Source organism: Aegilops tauschii, chromosome 2 (genome assembly GCF_002575655.3).
Source record: "Aegilops tauschii subsp. strangulata cultivar AL8/78 chromosome 2, Aet v6.0, whole genome shotgun sequence".
Classification (NCBI taxonomy): Eukaryota; Viridiplantae; Streptophyta; class Magnoliopsida; order Poales; family Poaceae; genus Aegilops; species Aegilops tauschii.
This window is the reverse complement of record NC_053036.3, coordinates 2,022,743-2,039,837: the sequence shown is the minus strand read 5'-3', so window position 1 is coordinate 2,039,837 and position 17,095 is coordinate 2,022,743. Positions and strand designations below refer to the sequence as shown.

Sequence of the window (17,095 nt, the reverse complement as noted above, 5' to 3'; positions counted from 1 at the left end):
CAAAACATACATCAAGTGGAGCACGTGATATCCCATTGTCACCACAGATAAGCAAGGCAAGACATACATCAAGTGTTCTCAAATCCTTAAAGACTCAATCCGGCAAGATAACTTCAAAGGGAAAACTCAATTCATCACAAGAGAGTAGAGGGGGAGAAACATCATAAGATCCAACTATAATAGCAAAGCTCGCGATACATCAAGATCGTGCCATAGAGAGAACACGAGAGAGAGAGAGAGATCAAACACATAGCTACTTGTACATACCCTCAGCCCCGAGGGTGAACTACTCCCTCCTCGTCATGGAGAGCATCGGGATGATGAAGATGGCCACCGGTGAGGGATCCCCCCTCCGGCAGGGTGCCGGAACAGGCTCCCTAGAGGTTTTTGGTGGCTACAGAGGCTTGCGGCGGTGGAACTCCCGATCTATCTTTTGTGTCGATGTTTTTAGGGTACGTGGACTTATATAGGCGAAAGAAGTCGGTCAGGGGAGCCTTGAGGGGCCCAGGAGACAGGGGGCGCGCCCAGAGGGGGTGGGCGCACCCTCCTATCTCCTGGCTTCCTCGAGCCTTCCCTTGCTTGAACTCCAAGTCTCCCGGATCATATCCTTTCCAAAAATCACGCTCCCGAAGGTTTCATTCTGTTTGGACTCCGTTTGATATTCCTTTTCTTCGAAATACTGAAACAGGCAATAAAACAGCAATATGGGATGGGCCTCCGGTTAATAGGTTAGTCCCGAAAGTAATATAAAAGTGTATAATAAAGCCCGTAATCATTCAAAACAGATAATAAAATATCATGAATGCTTCACAAATTATAGATACATTGGAGACGTATCAGCGATCTACTCCAACAACTCCGTCATCTTCATCAACACCTCCATCACCTTCCCCCATCTATCTACAATGGTCCACTCTCCCACAACCCGATGTACCCTCTACTTGAACATTGTGCTTTATGCTTCATATTATTATCCAATGATGTGTTGCCATCCTATGATGTCTGAGTAGATTTTGGTTGTCCTATCGGGTAATTGGTGAATTGTTATGATTGGTTTAGTTTTCTTGTGGTTAAGTTGCTGTCCTTTGGTGCCCATCATATGAGCGTACATGTGGATCACACCATAGGGTTAGTAATATGTTGATAGGGCTATGCATTGGAGGGCAAGGGTGACAGCAGCTTCCGCCTACCATAAAAATTGATTCATACGAGATTGAAGGGGGACCAATATATATTTTAATGCTATGGTTGGGTTTTACCTTAATGAACATTAGTAGTTGCGGATGCTTGCTAATAGTTCCAATCATAAGTGCATATAAATCCAAGTAAGGGATGACATGCTAGCAGTGGTCTCTCCCACATAAAAACTTGCTATCGGTCTAGTAACGTAGTCAATTGCTTAGGGACAATTTCGCAAATCCTTCCACCACTTTTCCACACTCGTTAAACTAACTTAATTGTTTTTTATCTAAATAGCACCTAACTTTTATTTTCACGTTCTTTATTATCTTGCAAACCTATCCCTTTACACCTACAAAGTACTTTTATTTTCATACTTATTCTAGGTAAAGCGAACGTTAAGCGTGTGTAGAGTTGTATCGGTGGTCGATAGAACTTGAAGGGAATATAAATTCTACCTTTAGATCCTCGTTGGGTTCGACACTCTTATTTATTGGGAAAGGCTACAACTGATCCCCTATACTTGTGGGTTATCAAGACCTTTTTCTGGCGCTGTTGACAGGGAGCAATAGCATGGGGTGAATATTCTCATGTGTGCTTGTTTGCTTTATCCCTAAGTAGATTTTATTTGTTGTTCTTAGTTGTTCTCTATCTGTAGTTATGGATATGGAGCACAAAATACCAAAAAAATAGGTGTACTTGCTACTCATGGAGTTGGGGAACCTCCTAAAACCATCGATGCTCGTTATGTGAAAAATATTAAAAACTACTTTGATAATCCTGAGAAAACCCCATTCAACTTGACGATGGGAGACACGTTGGATCGCGGGTCACGTGCTACTGCCCGAAGGGGCGATGCAGCTGCGGCAGGTGGGTCGGAGCGATGGCGGTTGCCGCGGGCCGCGGCGCGATGGCCCGAAGGGGCGGCGCAGCAACGGAACCCGGGTCGGTGCAACCGCATTAACGGCTCAGGACGGCGGCGTTGACCGCGTGCCACGCTCGCTACGGCCCGACGGGGCGACGCAGCGGCGGTGCGAGGGTCGTTGCAGCCAATGGACGGCCTGGAGCGGACGGACTCGAGGCGGTGGTGGACCACGGGCTGCGACACTACGAACCAAAGGGGCGACGAAGTAGTGACACGGGTCGGTGCAGCCGGGAGAAGAACCACGGGGCGGCAGCGCTGCGGTCCAATGGGGCGACGCAGCGGCAGCCCGTTGCTCGATTGGTGGAGGGGCACGCTGAACTCGGGGACAATCTTCACGGGACTTGCGGAGACGCATGCAACCGACGGCCAGGTCGGCCGGGCGGCGTAGATGAGGCGGATCGCGGTGGCTAGCGGGTGATCAAGCCGATCGTGTGGGAGGTCGCGGACGCCGCTCGGTGGAGGCGTGGTGGCGGCGGAGTCCGAGATGAAGCCGGCGATGACGGTCGACAGGGCGGCCGTACCGGCGCGGCGTAGATCGACGGGTGGGCCGGCGCGCGCGGGGCGGCTGTTGTTGGCCGCTGCTGGCGCGAGGTCGCCGGGTCGGGGCGATGCAAGAGTCCAGGTGGGAGCAGGGCGGTGACGGCTGTCGCAAGGCGATTGGCGGGCCGCTGCATGGACGGCGGCTGGCCCTAATGGGTGGCCTCGGCGTGCGTGGCCGCCGGGTCAGAGAAGAGGCCGGCTTGTCGCGCCAGGGTCAAAGTAGAGGCGCGCGGGGGCCGACGGCGGCGGCAGGTGACACAACCCGATTTTAAATCGGAAAACTAAAAAGAAAATGCCGATCAAAGTGACAGAGAAAACCCGAACATGTTAGAAAGGATAGAGAGGGATTCGTGGAATCGTTGATGATGTATTGTTTGAGCCTCATGAACATATATATAAGTACATGAACTACTTGAAATACAAGACAAGGCAGAATACTTTCTACTCTATCCTATGTTTTCAATACAATCACCTAAACGATGTATGAAACAGTAATCGTATCCTATGGTACGCGTTCCTTCGCGTGTGTCGAGTAGTGTCCGTGTTGGGTGCGGTGTCCTACACCGGCCGTGTTCGACGCCGGGTGGGTTCCGCAGCCGGGTTTAAGTAGACATGTGCGTACCTTGTGTAACTACTACACCGTGAAATAAACAACAAATGACCAGACGAGCCTTTTGTCTCGATCGATTCCCAGCTTCCGACGCATTAGGCCAGATTCGATCGGCTAACAAGAAATCCTAGGGCACTAGGCAGCAATTTGGCAAGGAAACTGGCAACCATGGAGCTGCTGCTCTCCGACGACGTGCTCGCTTGCATCCTCCGCCGCCTCAACCCGCGCAGCCTCGCGGCGTCCCGCTGCGTCTGCAAGGCGTGGCATGATGTCGTGGACGCCCGGAGCCTGCTGCGCGCGGACCTCCTCCCGCTCTCGGTCTATGGGATCTTCTTCGTGGAGGAGGTGATCCTGAGCAGCATGCGATTCTTCGCCCGCCCCCTGATGGAGCACAAAATCGCCGTCAGATTCGACTACCTGGACGAGGACGTCCCCCGCCCAGCCTACCACCATCTGGAAGTGCTGGATCACCGCAACGGCCTGCTCTTGCTCAGGGACTGGGTGGTTAACCCGGCGACCCGGCAGTGCACGCCCTTGCCCCCGCCCCCGCCTCTACGCGCGGGGATGGAAGCTTTCTTTGACACCAGATACCTTGTGTTTGATCCCGCTGTATCGCCGCACTACCATGTGTTTTCGATCCCTGAAGTCTCTCTCAGAACTGGTGAGCTGACCAAATTCACCGACGAGACGGAATGGCCGCCATCACCGTACACGCTGACCGTGTTCTCCTCGACAACACGGAGGTGGGAGGTGAGGTCTTTTGTTCGAGAAGAAGGAGAAGCGGCCACACGGACTACCATAGCCGACATCAACTTCTCTCCTCGGAAGCACCGCTACGCCGTCTACCGGCGGGATGCGCTTTATGTGCATTCCGAAGACGATTCCATTATACGGTATATATGACCTCAACCCTCCTTTTTACTACTACTAGGACATTTTTCTCTAGCTACTAGTACCAAAAACATACGTCTGCTTATAGTAAGATCTAAGTATTAATTAACACGACATGCATGGGTCTCCTCCGATCCATATCATCTCTGCATGCAGCATAACCTTGTCCACCCATAAGTACCAAGTGATTCCATCTCCAATAGGACGTCAAGTGACATATCTAGAATCTCTTTACTTGGGGAAATCCATCAACGGCGTCTACTGTGCACTAATCTTTAACTGCTACGGATTTTTTGGCTACTTAATGATGATGAGGTATGCGGTCAAACAAAGTGGGTGCTCAAGAATGACGTGAGCATTCAACCACTCGTGGGAATAACACATCAAGACTTTGGCCTTCAAAACTATGGACTTTGGACTTTGCAAAACACTGAACCGATGGCGGAGCAGAAATTTGAATGGGATCCTGACGGCGGCATTACCCTTGAAGCTGACGCTAATTAAGGCTCCAATAGATCACTCTCATGATCATATTCGTACCCTAGGATTTCACCCTTACAAGGAGATTCTCTTCTTATGGACAAATTCCAAAAGAGTAGTAGCTTACCATTTGAACAGTTCCAAGGCTCAAGACGTGGGAAAGTTACTCGTACCATCGGTAGAAACGTCTTTTGCATACACACCCTTGTTGGATGGGGAAATATTAGGAAAATAGTTAACATAGCTGTTACCATCAAAGTGGTATATCAGTCAAATGTAAGATGATCCGTAACATATGTATACTGGAGTATCGGCGTTGATAAAATTTTGTCCCCTACCTTTTCTTGTATTTTATCTTAATTTAGTATGTGTGTTTCCACGATGTTCTGCAACCGAATGCTGAGTTTGTGCAACGAGGACACCATGCCATTGTTGGATGAGGGAATAATAAGAAAACAGTGTACGTACATGGTACTCAGCATTGACACTTCGATTTCCCACTACTAGTGGTATGAGGTATCAAGTGCGAGATGTGAAATTTCATATTGATCCGACTGGATAGCGCTTCATTTTTTAGTATCTTACCTTCTTTTTGTATTTTAATTTATTTATGTGTTCCCACGATGTCGATCGAAGTTGGGACCGAATGTTGAGCTTGCCAAGCAATGAGGAAACCATACTATCGGCGCCATGCACCACCTCGTTGGTGCTGCTGGTGTTAGTCTAGGCTTTGTTGTGGCTTGGACGAACGAGTTATGAATCATCTTTGTGTGCACCGTAGTTTAATCAGTGGCTCATCCTACACTAGGGGCGTGTTTGGTTGCTCGCATGGTCGTTTCTCACACCCCAGTGGCACGGATTTGGGCCGTTTGGTTTGGTGTCATGCATGGAATATTTGCATCGCACGAGTTTTAAAGCAGGCCAAAAGTTGGCCTGCTGGGAACGCTCGATCCCTGCGTTCTTGCAGGCCAGGCCCTGGCGAGCCAAAAGTTGGTTCGCGCCGCACGCGCGCGGAAGGGTGGGAGACGCCGAGACGCATCGAGTCTGCGCACCATAAATCCCCTCACCGCTCCTCTCCCACCGCTCACATACCCCATCCAGAGATGCTATTCCCTCTCTCCTCTCACCGACGACGGTTCCTCCGCCGGTGGTAGATCGGATTACACCATCTCGTACTCCGTTGACTCTCTCCTCTCAACAACGTACATCAGGAGATTGGCCGTGATCTTCTACGCCGCCATCGCATTCTGCCAGGCTCCCTCAATGGCATCAATGGCGGTAAGTGCTCGATCATCCCACAATCTTTGCTGTTATGGTAGATCTGTTTGAATCGGCACATTTTGTGTCTAATTTCTTACATGCACGGTACTTTGTTAGTGCTAGGGCGGATTTTAAGCGCTAGGGTTCTTGTTCGTACGGCTAGGATTTTTGTTCTGCTTGTTGGTCGTTCTCATATGGGGTTCATAGATAGTAGATCTGGCACTATATTCCTCACATCTCTATTTATATTATACCGATTAGCCAGATTTGCAAGATTTTCCGATTTTAGTACTGTTTAGGGCCGATTCACACTAGGGATTTAGTAGCAGAACTGTTTGTAGGAGGCCGATGATGTATCAGTATCGTGTTGTATTTCAAAGGTGGGGTTCGTGAACCATGATGTCTGAACACAACTAGTGTTCATTCAACACGGTTCGCTTACACCATCCCTGGAGATCATGCGTGACTACTGCCACATGCAGTAAGTTTTCACGCACCATCTGAGGTTACCTTTCCACATGCAGTAAGTTTTCGAATTTAGGATATGTTTTTCAAAAAATGTAGAAAAATAAAATCCGAAAAAAATGCAGTGACTTTGATGTCAGGGACTCTTTTTATTACTGAATATTCTAAAAATGTCATACAAGGAAATTGCCCAGGAAAAAAGTCATACAAGGGATCAAATAACGTCTTTATCCATTTTCCTGGACTAACGTAGTTTTTTGTTGAAAATGTCTTCAAGTAGTTGTTGTACCTTGTTATTAAACAGAGGAAAACAAAACTGTTTGTCAGTATATTGAAGCATCCACAAAACACATAATGAAAAAAAAACACTTTTAAATTGCAAAGAATGAAAAAAATGATCTGAATGTGCTAACATTTTTCCTTGACCATAAAGTGCTACTCCCTATAGAATTGAACATTTATATTTTTATTTAAAGTGAACATTCCGTGTTGATCGTAATTGAAAAATTAAATTTCATCCATTTTAAAAGAAGTTTATTATATAGAAGCATTCCAAAAGAGTTATTGAAGGGAAATGAATATAGAAGGTAGTCAGATGTTTTGATGAAAATAAAGCACAAAGTACGACAGATGTTTAACAGAGAGGTAGAGAGCACAAAAACTGCCTAATTTGTAAATTAATGGTAAGCAGGAGAAAAAGATTCTATGAGTAGTATACCTGCATTATAGATCACTACCTGATAGTAGTTGTCAAACTGTTTCCTTAAGTTGCTCATTTCGATAGTCGGAAGCCCTGTTCAGAAAATATGTGTCAGGAAATTTGAAAAAAAAAGTTTTGGAGCTGAAAATGTTGCTCTTGTATGTCATGTTTCCTTAAGTTGAAACAAACTAACAAACGAGTACTGAAGAACATTTAAAACAAAATGTGGTGTATTACATGTTTCTGTAGGAATGTTTTCACCACGTCGAGTTGAATTTCATTGTGACTGCAAGTAACAAGTTCATAGAAGAATTTCTCTCGTAGTGCTTGTATGTCAGCCTGTACAAATCAAAAAAGTATTCTTGAGAATCCTTGCAAACCTATTCTTTTGTACCACTTGATATATTTCAATATGAAGATCCCAGAGTCGCACCTATTTTGATATAAAAACAAGTAAAAACAAATGAAGTGCAACCTTTACAAAAAGTTGTTTCAAATTAGTAGCCACTACTTGTCATTTATGCATGGCAAGTGAACCTGAAAAAACAGTCATGCATAGGAATGAACAAAGTTGTAAGAATGCAAAAAAAGCGGTCTGAAGATACAGATTGAGCTTATGAAAAATGTATTTCTGCAAAAGTAATTACCACGGAAGCACTCTGCAAGTAGTGACCAATTGATTCCTCATCAAACATCTTAATGCACTTGGAATGGTCGAGCATGGGGTCCATTAGCTTTTTCTGTGCAAGTTGAGTTGTACACGATTAGGGACGAAGAAAGATAAAAAAATATGGAAATAATTTACGATTTTGGGAGTACTATTTCTCACTATATCTTCTCTACTGAAAACATGTGTTATAATATCGTGCTTTTTTAGTAGTCCCTATCTTCCTTTGAACATTTCTTCTTTATTCATTTATTTTGAGAAACATTCCACAATGTGTGGGCTTATCCAACCTCCTGGCATCAATGATAGGGTTAGAGTTCTTTGCTCGACACAAATGCTTTCACATTCAAATATCCTTGGGCGACAAAAAAAGATTAAAAACAGAAAGATCAATGAACTGAATGCTAATGTCAAAAATACCATGAAGAACAGCCAAAATCATTTATGAACTTGCCGAAAACAATCTTAACCTTGGCTCCAATGATGAGATGGGAGAAGTCATTGTTGTGTAGAAATCATTCTCTATTGCATTTGAAAAAAGTAATTGCCGGGTAGCAATAATAGGCTCCAGATGGTGGGCACTTTGGACTGGAGAAATGTTTTTGTGTACTTAAAATGATGTTTTCACATTTCTAGATTTATTCCTCTTGGCTGCTTCTGCTTCATGTTGGTCTAGCGCTTGAACTAGAAGTAGATCTACCACTGGTGTACCGAATGTTTGTGATGGAGCTCTGGGAGGTTCAAACTGCAATAAACTCACGGCACTTTTGCCTCCAAAAGAATGTGTTGATGTGGAAACATGTGTGGCTAGAGAAGAGTTTTTGCTCATAATGAACCTTGTTGGTCGACCTACTATTAGTGGAAAAAGGTAACTAGAATTTGGTTGTTGAGCAACTGGAGTTGTAATCACATCTTGCAAACAATCTGTTATATCATTGAAGCTTGGATATTCTGATAACAAATGTTCATTAGAAGAATAGAGTGTGGTTCTTTTTCTTGCGCCCGTTCATTGAGGGATAGACCCCAAGATGGCATTTGTTTTCCTGGTGCTTGCACAACATTGTTCCGCATGGCTTGGGGATCAGAATTGAAATCATCTAGGAACACTTTATATTGCTCACTAAGAGGATGGTTGACACAATCTGTTTGACATGCAGAAAAGAAGTGACCATGCAAGTACAAAAATTATGGGATAAGTGATTTGAAATTATTTGTGGGTTAACAAAGGGAGAGTTAGAAAAGAAAACCTTGTAATTTTTCTCCTGGTTTAAGGAATCTGAAAAGTGGTAGACTGAATTTTGTTTCAGGTGATGTCCTTTTTATCTTAACTGTTTGTATCTCTCATAATAAGCCTGCACAAAGGAAATTCAGTAAAGTTGCAGCAGAAAAGATAATGTAAGAAAAATTCAAACTAATCTTGAATAATTAGTAAGAAGAAATGAAAACTATCAAACTTGTAATTACCTTGAATGAAATCCATCAGAAAGTTCGTTGGTTGTTGTTCTAGGAGACTTTGTTGTTGACGTAAATCAGCCAAAGCTAATTCCTCGTAAGATGGGCAATTTGTCGCTGGGAACTCAAATTCCATTTCTGATTGAGGGAAGTTAGTTATTGTCAAGAAATTTTTGATGATATCTTCGGAAACTTGGTGGGTGTAGCTGTTCTTAGCAAAGGTGTCATCCTTCGGGGAGCTAGGTAACTCTGGAACTTTTTTTTTAAAAAGGAGGATGACCCCCGGCCTCTGCATCTGGGAGATGCATACGGCCACTTTATTGATTATTCTCGAGGACCTTACAAAGTATTACAACAATATGCCTGAATCCGTCATCTTGGCAACATATGCCACTACTCCTATCCATATGATGAAGGGGTGCTACCTGGGCCAAATATCCGGACCACTCACCTAAGCCTATCATCAAAAGCCAGAAGCCCCAGCCGAGCCACATACCAGGTCTGGGGCATAAACTGGTCTGACGCACTCACATGTGTCGTCGCCGCCATCTTCCACAGGTCCGTCTTCAGAGCAGATATTGAGGCTTCTACCTTGTCAGGCCACCCTGCCATCGACGCCACCATGACGCCAGACAACTGCCTCCACCTGCGCGAGTCCATCACCGCGCATCGGGCGCCGAGTCTCCACTGCACCACGCCGCCGAGATCTGCCGTCATCAATGTGTAGGATGAAGCACCGCTCCACCAAAAAGGGCGCCCACTGGTCCCTCGATCCTGTCGGCTGCTGTCACCGACCCCATACTGAGCCCGCCACCACACTGCCCTCAAGGCGACGCCTTCAAGAAGGTCACGGCGCCAAGGACGCCGCCGCCGCCCACCGGAGTTAGGTTTTCACCCGAGAAGCAAGGTGGTGGGGGGTGGAAGGGCAGACCTTGACCGACGTCTCCATGAAGAAATCGGCGCCCGCGGACGTCGTCGTCGTCGCGGCCGGCTGGAGCCGACCAGGGGTTTCCCCCAATCTGGATCCCGACCACCAGAATCACCCGCAACCCAGAGGCAGGCTAGCCACGCCGGCACAGCCAGGGACCATCGAGGGTGAAGCACACCGAGCAGGGGAAGATGGCCAGCAGCCAGATCTGACGCCGCCAGCCACCAGGGCAGCCACGCGAGGTCCCAGCCCACCGGAGATCCGCCGGCCACCTGACCAGATCGCCGGCACCACGCCCACCCCACTGCTCACCGCAGGTGACAAGGGGCCTCGCCGGGGGCCGCCGCCCAGATCCAAGACCCTCCGATGTGAACCAGAGCAGCGCATGCCCCGCCGCCGCAGTCCCCGGCTGCGCCATGGGCCTTGCCTGGCGGCAGCCTCGTGCGGCGGCGAGGGGGAGAGGGGAGGGAGAGGGGCTACTCCGGCGAGGGAGGAGTTGCCCCCGAGACACCCACTAGGGGCGGCGCGGGGGAGGGGCCTTGCCTGACTCTGGAACTGCTAGTACAAAGCAATTCTTTCGCAGTAGGTTGGTGTAGTTGTGCTTGTAGATGACGAAACTGAAACAATGTTGTCGATATAACTCATCAAGGTAGGGGTGTGGTTGCGAACTAGGCCTTGGAAGAACTTCTGCGTGTTAATTTGAAGGATCAACTTGTCCTGTTTGGTTGTTAGTTGAAGGATTTAATAGATTAATTCAGTAAATAATTGTGAAAGGACAAAAATGTTTTTAAAAAATAAATCTGAAAATACTGACATGTGTTTTAGTAATGTGTGGGAATGTCATGTAGAAGCTTGTAAGAGTAGAAGCTTTCTGTATCATTGAATGGAGTGCATGATATGTGCTTCAATTGTTTTTGTGTTAAAACTAATTAGCTTAGAACACATAGGGGAAAATTGGGATTACACATAAAAAAGAAACAAAGCCCAAGTGTGAAGGCATTACCGGCCGGTAGTCTGCCAAATTCAGTACTTCTTTCGAAATTAGTGTCAAGAGCAATGAATGTTTTCAATAAGTTCGCTGGCCATAAATGAAGTCTTGGTAGACTATTTGGTATCTTGAAATCAGACGCTGTAAGGAACTCAAAAATATGGAACCTGTAGTAAGGAAAAAAACATTAGGTTGGCAGTTGAAAAGTATATTGAGAAAATGCATGTTTAAACTTTTATAAAGTGGCAATTTCCACTTGTTGTTTGGAAAAAAGACTTACCACCAAAAGCAGTCTGCACCCTTCAGGCTAACTGTCGATTCCTTTCGAAAGATTCACTTTTAATTTTTGGATGGAAGCTAGTAGGTAACTTAGGGCGAACAAACACCAGTCATGCTTGTGCACGAACTTTGTGTCAACAATGCCACTGTAGTATTCTTGACTGGCCAATCCTTGAGAATTTGGGGCAATTACAGTTGACAGTACAATTAGCATAAAAATCCTGGAGAATGCTTCGTTAGGTACACCATTGATACGTCTCCGTCACATCTACTTTCCTAATGTTTTTTTTTCTTATTTTGGACTCTAATTTGCATGATTTGAATGAAACTAATCCGGACTGACGCTATTTTTGTGCAGAAATAAAAGTTCTCAGAATGAAATGAAACTTTTTGAAGAATTATTTTACAATAAAAGGAAATTACTAGAGCCAAGAACCACTAGAGGGAGGGGCCTGATTGAGCACAACCCACCAGCCCCCCCCCCCCCCCCCCCTCCCACCCATGGAGGAAAAAAATCAAGGAGGAAGAACTATCGCGTTTCACGAGACGGAGCCGCCGCCGCCTTGACATATGAGTGTGCTGTGTTATGTTGAGTACAAACAGAACTCAAGAGTAAACGAGGTGATCACTACTTATATTCTTGATCGTGGAAAGAGTCTCGATCTCCAGCAAATTCACTAGTTGGTACTACTTGTTGATCATGCCAAGAACTCTATTATTTTTCTGCTCACCAAAATCTGTCAACAGTCGACAGCGCGGCGCTATATATAAAACTCCATGGCATATATATAAAACTCCAGAAGTTTGGAAGCTATACGCCATGCATGTAATCTCTCTCAACTACCTATCCCGTACCTTTTCTATCTCTTTCTCTTAATTGTTCTCCACGACAGATGGACGTAACGTGATGCATGAATCCTAGCGATCGATCGTCCTGCTGCCTTGTAATCCACGACAGGCGATTAATATATATATATATATATATATATATATATATATATATATATATATATATATATATATATATATATATATATATATATAGCAACGCCAACGCGGCTCTCCCCCTGGAGAGTAGGTAGGAACCAGCTTCCAGCGATCCATCTAAGACCATATATAATGGCAGCGAAAATCCGTCATTCGACTCTTCTTCTTCTACTACTTGTAGTAGCTTTCTTCCTACCCCTGGTCTGTTCCACGGAGTTCGTCCACCTGTACTTCAATTACACCATCGACCCCTACACCAAGAACTACGCAGACTTGAAGAGAATACTGGTGAGGAACCAGCCCGAGCTGCGAGTGCTGACGAGCAGGGCGTTGGCGGTTCGACGCCCCAACTTCTATGACCTGCCGGCTCGAGTGATTTTATGCCACCTCAACGGTAAAATAATCCAGCTAATTTCAGATTCGCTGCTTTTCGGCTTATTTTCAGTTGGTTGTAATTCGATCATCCTCTCTGACTTGCTTTTTTTTATTTACGGAAGGGGATCTTCCCCAGGACAAGTGCGTCGTCGCCTTCGCCGACGACGATATCTCCGCCATGGGCTTCAGGAACTCCACCGGGCACTGGCACTGCATAGGAGGCTTCCGGTTCGCGGGCTGTACAGTTCTCCCCTTCGGGGAGAATTACGGCGAGCTTCTAGGAGAGGGTGGCCACGTAAACCTCCCGTTGGTACCGCTCGGGAGGGAGGCGGCGAAAGAGGGAGTGCGCCTTCTGGCAAGCTACTCATACTCCCCCGGCGGGGACCTTGGACCGGCTAAGCGAGGCATGGCCAGGTTCATCGTCATGATAGCCGAAGCAGCCCGTTTCCGGCCCATCAGCAACAGGTTGGCGGATCACTGGGAGGAAGAGACTTACATGCTCGAGGTTGAGGCAAATTTCTGTATAAACTGGGGGAAAATGTCGTTTTTACTTATTGACTGGGATAAAACAACCGGGCGTACAAGCTGGGGAAGGGGCCATTACACAGCGGCTCAGGAGTTGGAGCGGGAAACAGGAATTAAGAGCCAAGGAGATGTTTTACGCGTCCTAGACCTGCTGGTGAGGCCAAGATCAGGCTACACTGTCCCCAACTAACTATAAGATTCCAAGACAAAGAAAGTACAATATATATATATATATATATATATATATATATGCATGCAGTAGTAGTAATGTACGTGTGAGGCTGCAATGAAGGACTAGTACAATATATATAATGTTCAAGGTCTGTGATGCTAGCTGTAATGAAGAATCAAAGACTACTAGCTAGTACAATAATGTGTGTTTGTGTTGTTTCTTCTGAGCATGCATTATAGTGTTAGGCATCTGTTAGTCGCCGCCAAGGTTTTGGTTACCGGTCGAAATTTCAAGATTTTCCATGATTACCGCGTATTTCCGTGCCCCTCGGTAAATCCTCGTACCGAGCAAAAAATATCATTTTTTGAAATTTTTGAATTTAAACGCTCGATTTGTAGTAAAGTGCGTAGGATCTAATTAATGCCATGAGAGTTGATTATGACGTGTTCGTAGCAACCTAGTTCCTGTTTTAACAGGTCTCTAGTTCGAATGTTCATTCATTCATTTATTTGAATTCAAAATTCAACTATAAAATTTGTTTGAAATATTCTCGGTAACCGTGGTAACCACGTTTATCAGTCCCCCTCGGTAAAATTGCCTCATTTGGTAACCAAAACCTCGGTCGCTGCTCCCCTTCTCCTCCTCCTCCGTCCCCTCGCCTCGCGGCCTCCGTCCCCTAGCCTGTTTCATATCTGAATTCGTGCTACCACTACTAGAGAAAAGCTTATAGACAGACGCTTACTAGTAGCGCGCTATATTGCCCCGCGCTACTGCTACTTACTAGTAGCGCGTGGCTAAAGAAAACACGCTACTGGTAAATATCTCTGACCGTGCCCCGCGAACAGACCATAGTAGTAGCGCGGGTTCTAAAACCCGCGCTACTACTATGTGGACAGTTGTAGCCCACATGAGGCGACCGCGCTACTAGTATACTCCCAGTCTCCCACTCCACGAACGGTCCCACTCCACCGTCCACCCATCCCCGTTTACCTAAAAAAAATCACCCAACCCCCCCCCCCCACCCCCCCCCCCCACCGCTGGCCTCCTTCCACCTCCTCTTCCAATCCACGAGCGTGTGCGCCCCCCTCCGACCGCTGCAGCCGGCCGGCCACAGATCCCTCTCGCCCCTCCGGCCGGATCGGCGAAACCCCCTCCCCCGCCTCCCGCCGCCCGCTCCGACCTTGCCGTCACCGAGCAACAGCAGCAGCGCTCGGCGTCGGCCCCCGACGGAGCACGCCTTCGCAAAAAGCCTGGGCTCCCGTCGCTCCGCCTCCGTGTGAACTGCACGGTGACTGTTTCCTCCTCATCTCTTGACCGTGCTGGTTGCAGCCCTGTGTGCCGCGTCGCATCTGCACCTGCGGCTTGATGTGTGCCGCTGCAGCGTTGCGTATGCTGCTGCTGGCGTGTATGGTGTACAGGCTGGGTGCTGAATTTGTTCATTTGATACTTTGGTATTAGTGTTTAATCTCTAGCTGATTTTTTGATAAATCATTAGCTAAAAGTGCTGACGGTCATATTTAGATTAGACTGTACATCAACAATAGCAGTTCACCTATTGAGTACGCAGTGAATTGAGAGATTTAGTCTGCTCTTGCAAACAAACGAAGGAATCATAATTGCTTTCTGAAGGAGAAAAATATACTTCAAGATCAAAGGAGGAAATAGTGTTGCAGATGAAATTATAGTATAAACGTGGAAGGTTAGAATTCATAGTACTCGTGTACCTCCTAATTTGTTAATTGGTTAAGAATGTAGTAATGCTATACTAATGCAGATTCTTTAATATCTGTACTTTGTCTTTCCCGTGTCCCTAAAATAGTCAGTTAATTTCAGCATCCAATGCAAGGGTTCACATGTTAAAACATGGGTAGGCATCGAACAATTGTTTTAGTTAGTTGGCAACACTGACAATCTTCTTAAATTTATAAAATATTGTATTTTATATCAATATTGTTTTGTTCTCTTCTGGCAGGTGCTATGATGGAAAACACAAACAAAGCAAACGGTATGTGACATCTCTTTTGCTCTGTATTATCACCCTGCTCTGCACTACAGAGCACTACACTTCTTGTATGCTGCTACATGGATGATTTGAGGAAATCCTGTTACTCTACCTTCTGCTATCTATCCTTAGTTTCTGAAAGCATGCATATACCATTATACTTTTCTTATTGTGAAACACGCTATCATGGACTTGTTCTTAATTTCGCTCTGCTTGCATGTATTTTTCCTCATTACTTGAAGAAATGAAGAGCCATTCTCGTTTCTACTGTTATTAGTTGCTTGAAAATATTCGGCTTATGCTTGTTGTTTTTCAATGTGCACATCAGGTGAAGCTGAAGCAATTCTTGCCAGGTCATAGGCCACTGCTGAAGGGATCAGGATGGTCTCAGAGTCGTTTAAAACTGAAGGCAGCACAGAGGTATCACATGTTTTTTTTCTTGATCCTTCAGTTAGGATTTTTCTTTTGCCTAACAAAACATACATGGCTGCTTGTATTTTGTTAGTGCACGAAACGGCGTCACTGCAGCCCAAGTGGATGAGTCGGCCGCCCACGTCGTAGGTGCCCCGGATACCAGCGGAGGTGACGTTGGAAACTATGATGCTCTTCTTTTACTTGTTTTTTGAAGAAGTTATAGCTTGCCGTATGTGCATGGTAGATTCAGTTATGCAAGTAGGTAGTATCTTGATTTCCACTGGACATGTAGCGATGGAGCTGAAAACAATGCTTTGCGTAGGTTCATGGCCCTGCCATGTGCTTGCTTCTGTCTATGTCCATGAGCAACAGCAAAATCAATCATTTAGTAGCATATCGTTCTTAGACCTTAATACTTGTCCTAGCAACTGGATATACCGGAGAATTGGGTGTCAAGCCAGATGATCTTAGCCTGGAGAAATATTTTGCTGCTAAAAGTCTTCTTTCATCAAGGTCCTCCGTATAGATAAATATCATGGATATGCTGCATCAGTTACGTTGTGGTGAGTGGTGGGTTATAGTGGTTTGAATATTAACATGGATATGTGCCCTTCACTGTATTTGGTTATCAGTTTTAATCACAAGACTGATGGTGAACATGTCCACTTCACTAAGTCAGAAGCCTCAGACTAAGATGATGATGATCAAAGCAATGCAGAAGAAATCGAAATGGGGCTGCGGAGGCGACTATGACGACATCATCACGGTGCTGCGGCGGCGGCGACGACGATGGCATCATCACGGTGCTGCGGCGGCGGCGACAACGACGACGCCGACATCAACACCATCAAACACGGGCTTGTGGAGGCGCCGACGCCGACGACCTATACGCGTGCGTATATTGTGTGTGTGTATATATGTGTGTATTAATTAGCTATATCAGATATGTATGTTTGTCTGTACACATAAAATGTACGTATTATTAAATGCATGTATGTGAGTACTATGAAATGTATGTCTAAACTGAGATAGGTAGATTTTTATTATTTTTTAAATCCTAATTAGTTACTAGTAGCGTGGGTGTATCATATATGTGCTACCACTATTCCATTAGTAGTAGCGCTGGTGTGAACTAGTAGTAGCGTAGGGCACAGGCGCTACTGGTATGTCTGGTTATCAGTAGCGTGGGGTAAAACACGCGCTACTGCTAAAAAATAGCTGTAGCACCGTAGCAGTAGTGTGGGAAACCCACGCTA

General features: G+C 45.9%; 2 protein-coding genes across 2 annotated transcripts; both read left to right on the top strand.

The window, feature by feature from the left end:
• The first annotated feature begins 3,422 nt into the window (after positions 1–3,422).
• LOC109736042 (uncharacterized) lies at positions 3,423–4,157 on the top strand. The gene has a single exon (XM_020295257.1). It carries the CDS (start codon positions 3,423–3,425, stop codon positions 4,155–4,157), a length of 735 nt encoding a protein of 244 aa, XP_020150846.1.
• Positions 4,158–12,483: 8,326 nt separating this feature from the next.
• On the top strand, positions 12,484–13,441 carry LOC120974658 (60 kDa jasmonate-induced protein-like). The gene is made up of 2 exons (XM_073507628.1): positions 12,484–12,745; positions 12,849–13,441. The coding sequence occupies exons 1-2, from the start codon at positions 12,484–12,486 to the stop codon at positions 13,439–13,441; spliced, it is 855 nt and encodes a 284-aa protein (XP_073363729.1).
• Positions 13,442–17,095: the final 3,654 nt, after the last annotated feature.

Bases quoted from the DNA above. Each gene is read 5' to 3' on its own strand.
- LOC109736042 (XM_020295257.1), top strand. From the start codon at position 3,423: ATGGAGCTGCTGCTCTCCGACGACGTGCTCGCTTGCATCCTCCGCCGC.
- LOC120974658 (XM_073507628.1), top strand. From the start codon at position 12,484: ATGGCAGCGAAAATCCGTCATTCGACTCTTCTTCTTCTACTACTTGTA. The intron at 12,746-12,848 runs GTAAAATAATCC...TATTTACGGAAG, and splicing joins GATTTTATGCCACCTCAACG to GGGATCTTCCCCAGGACAAG.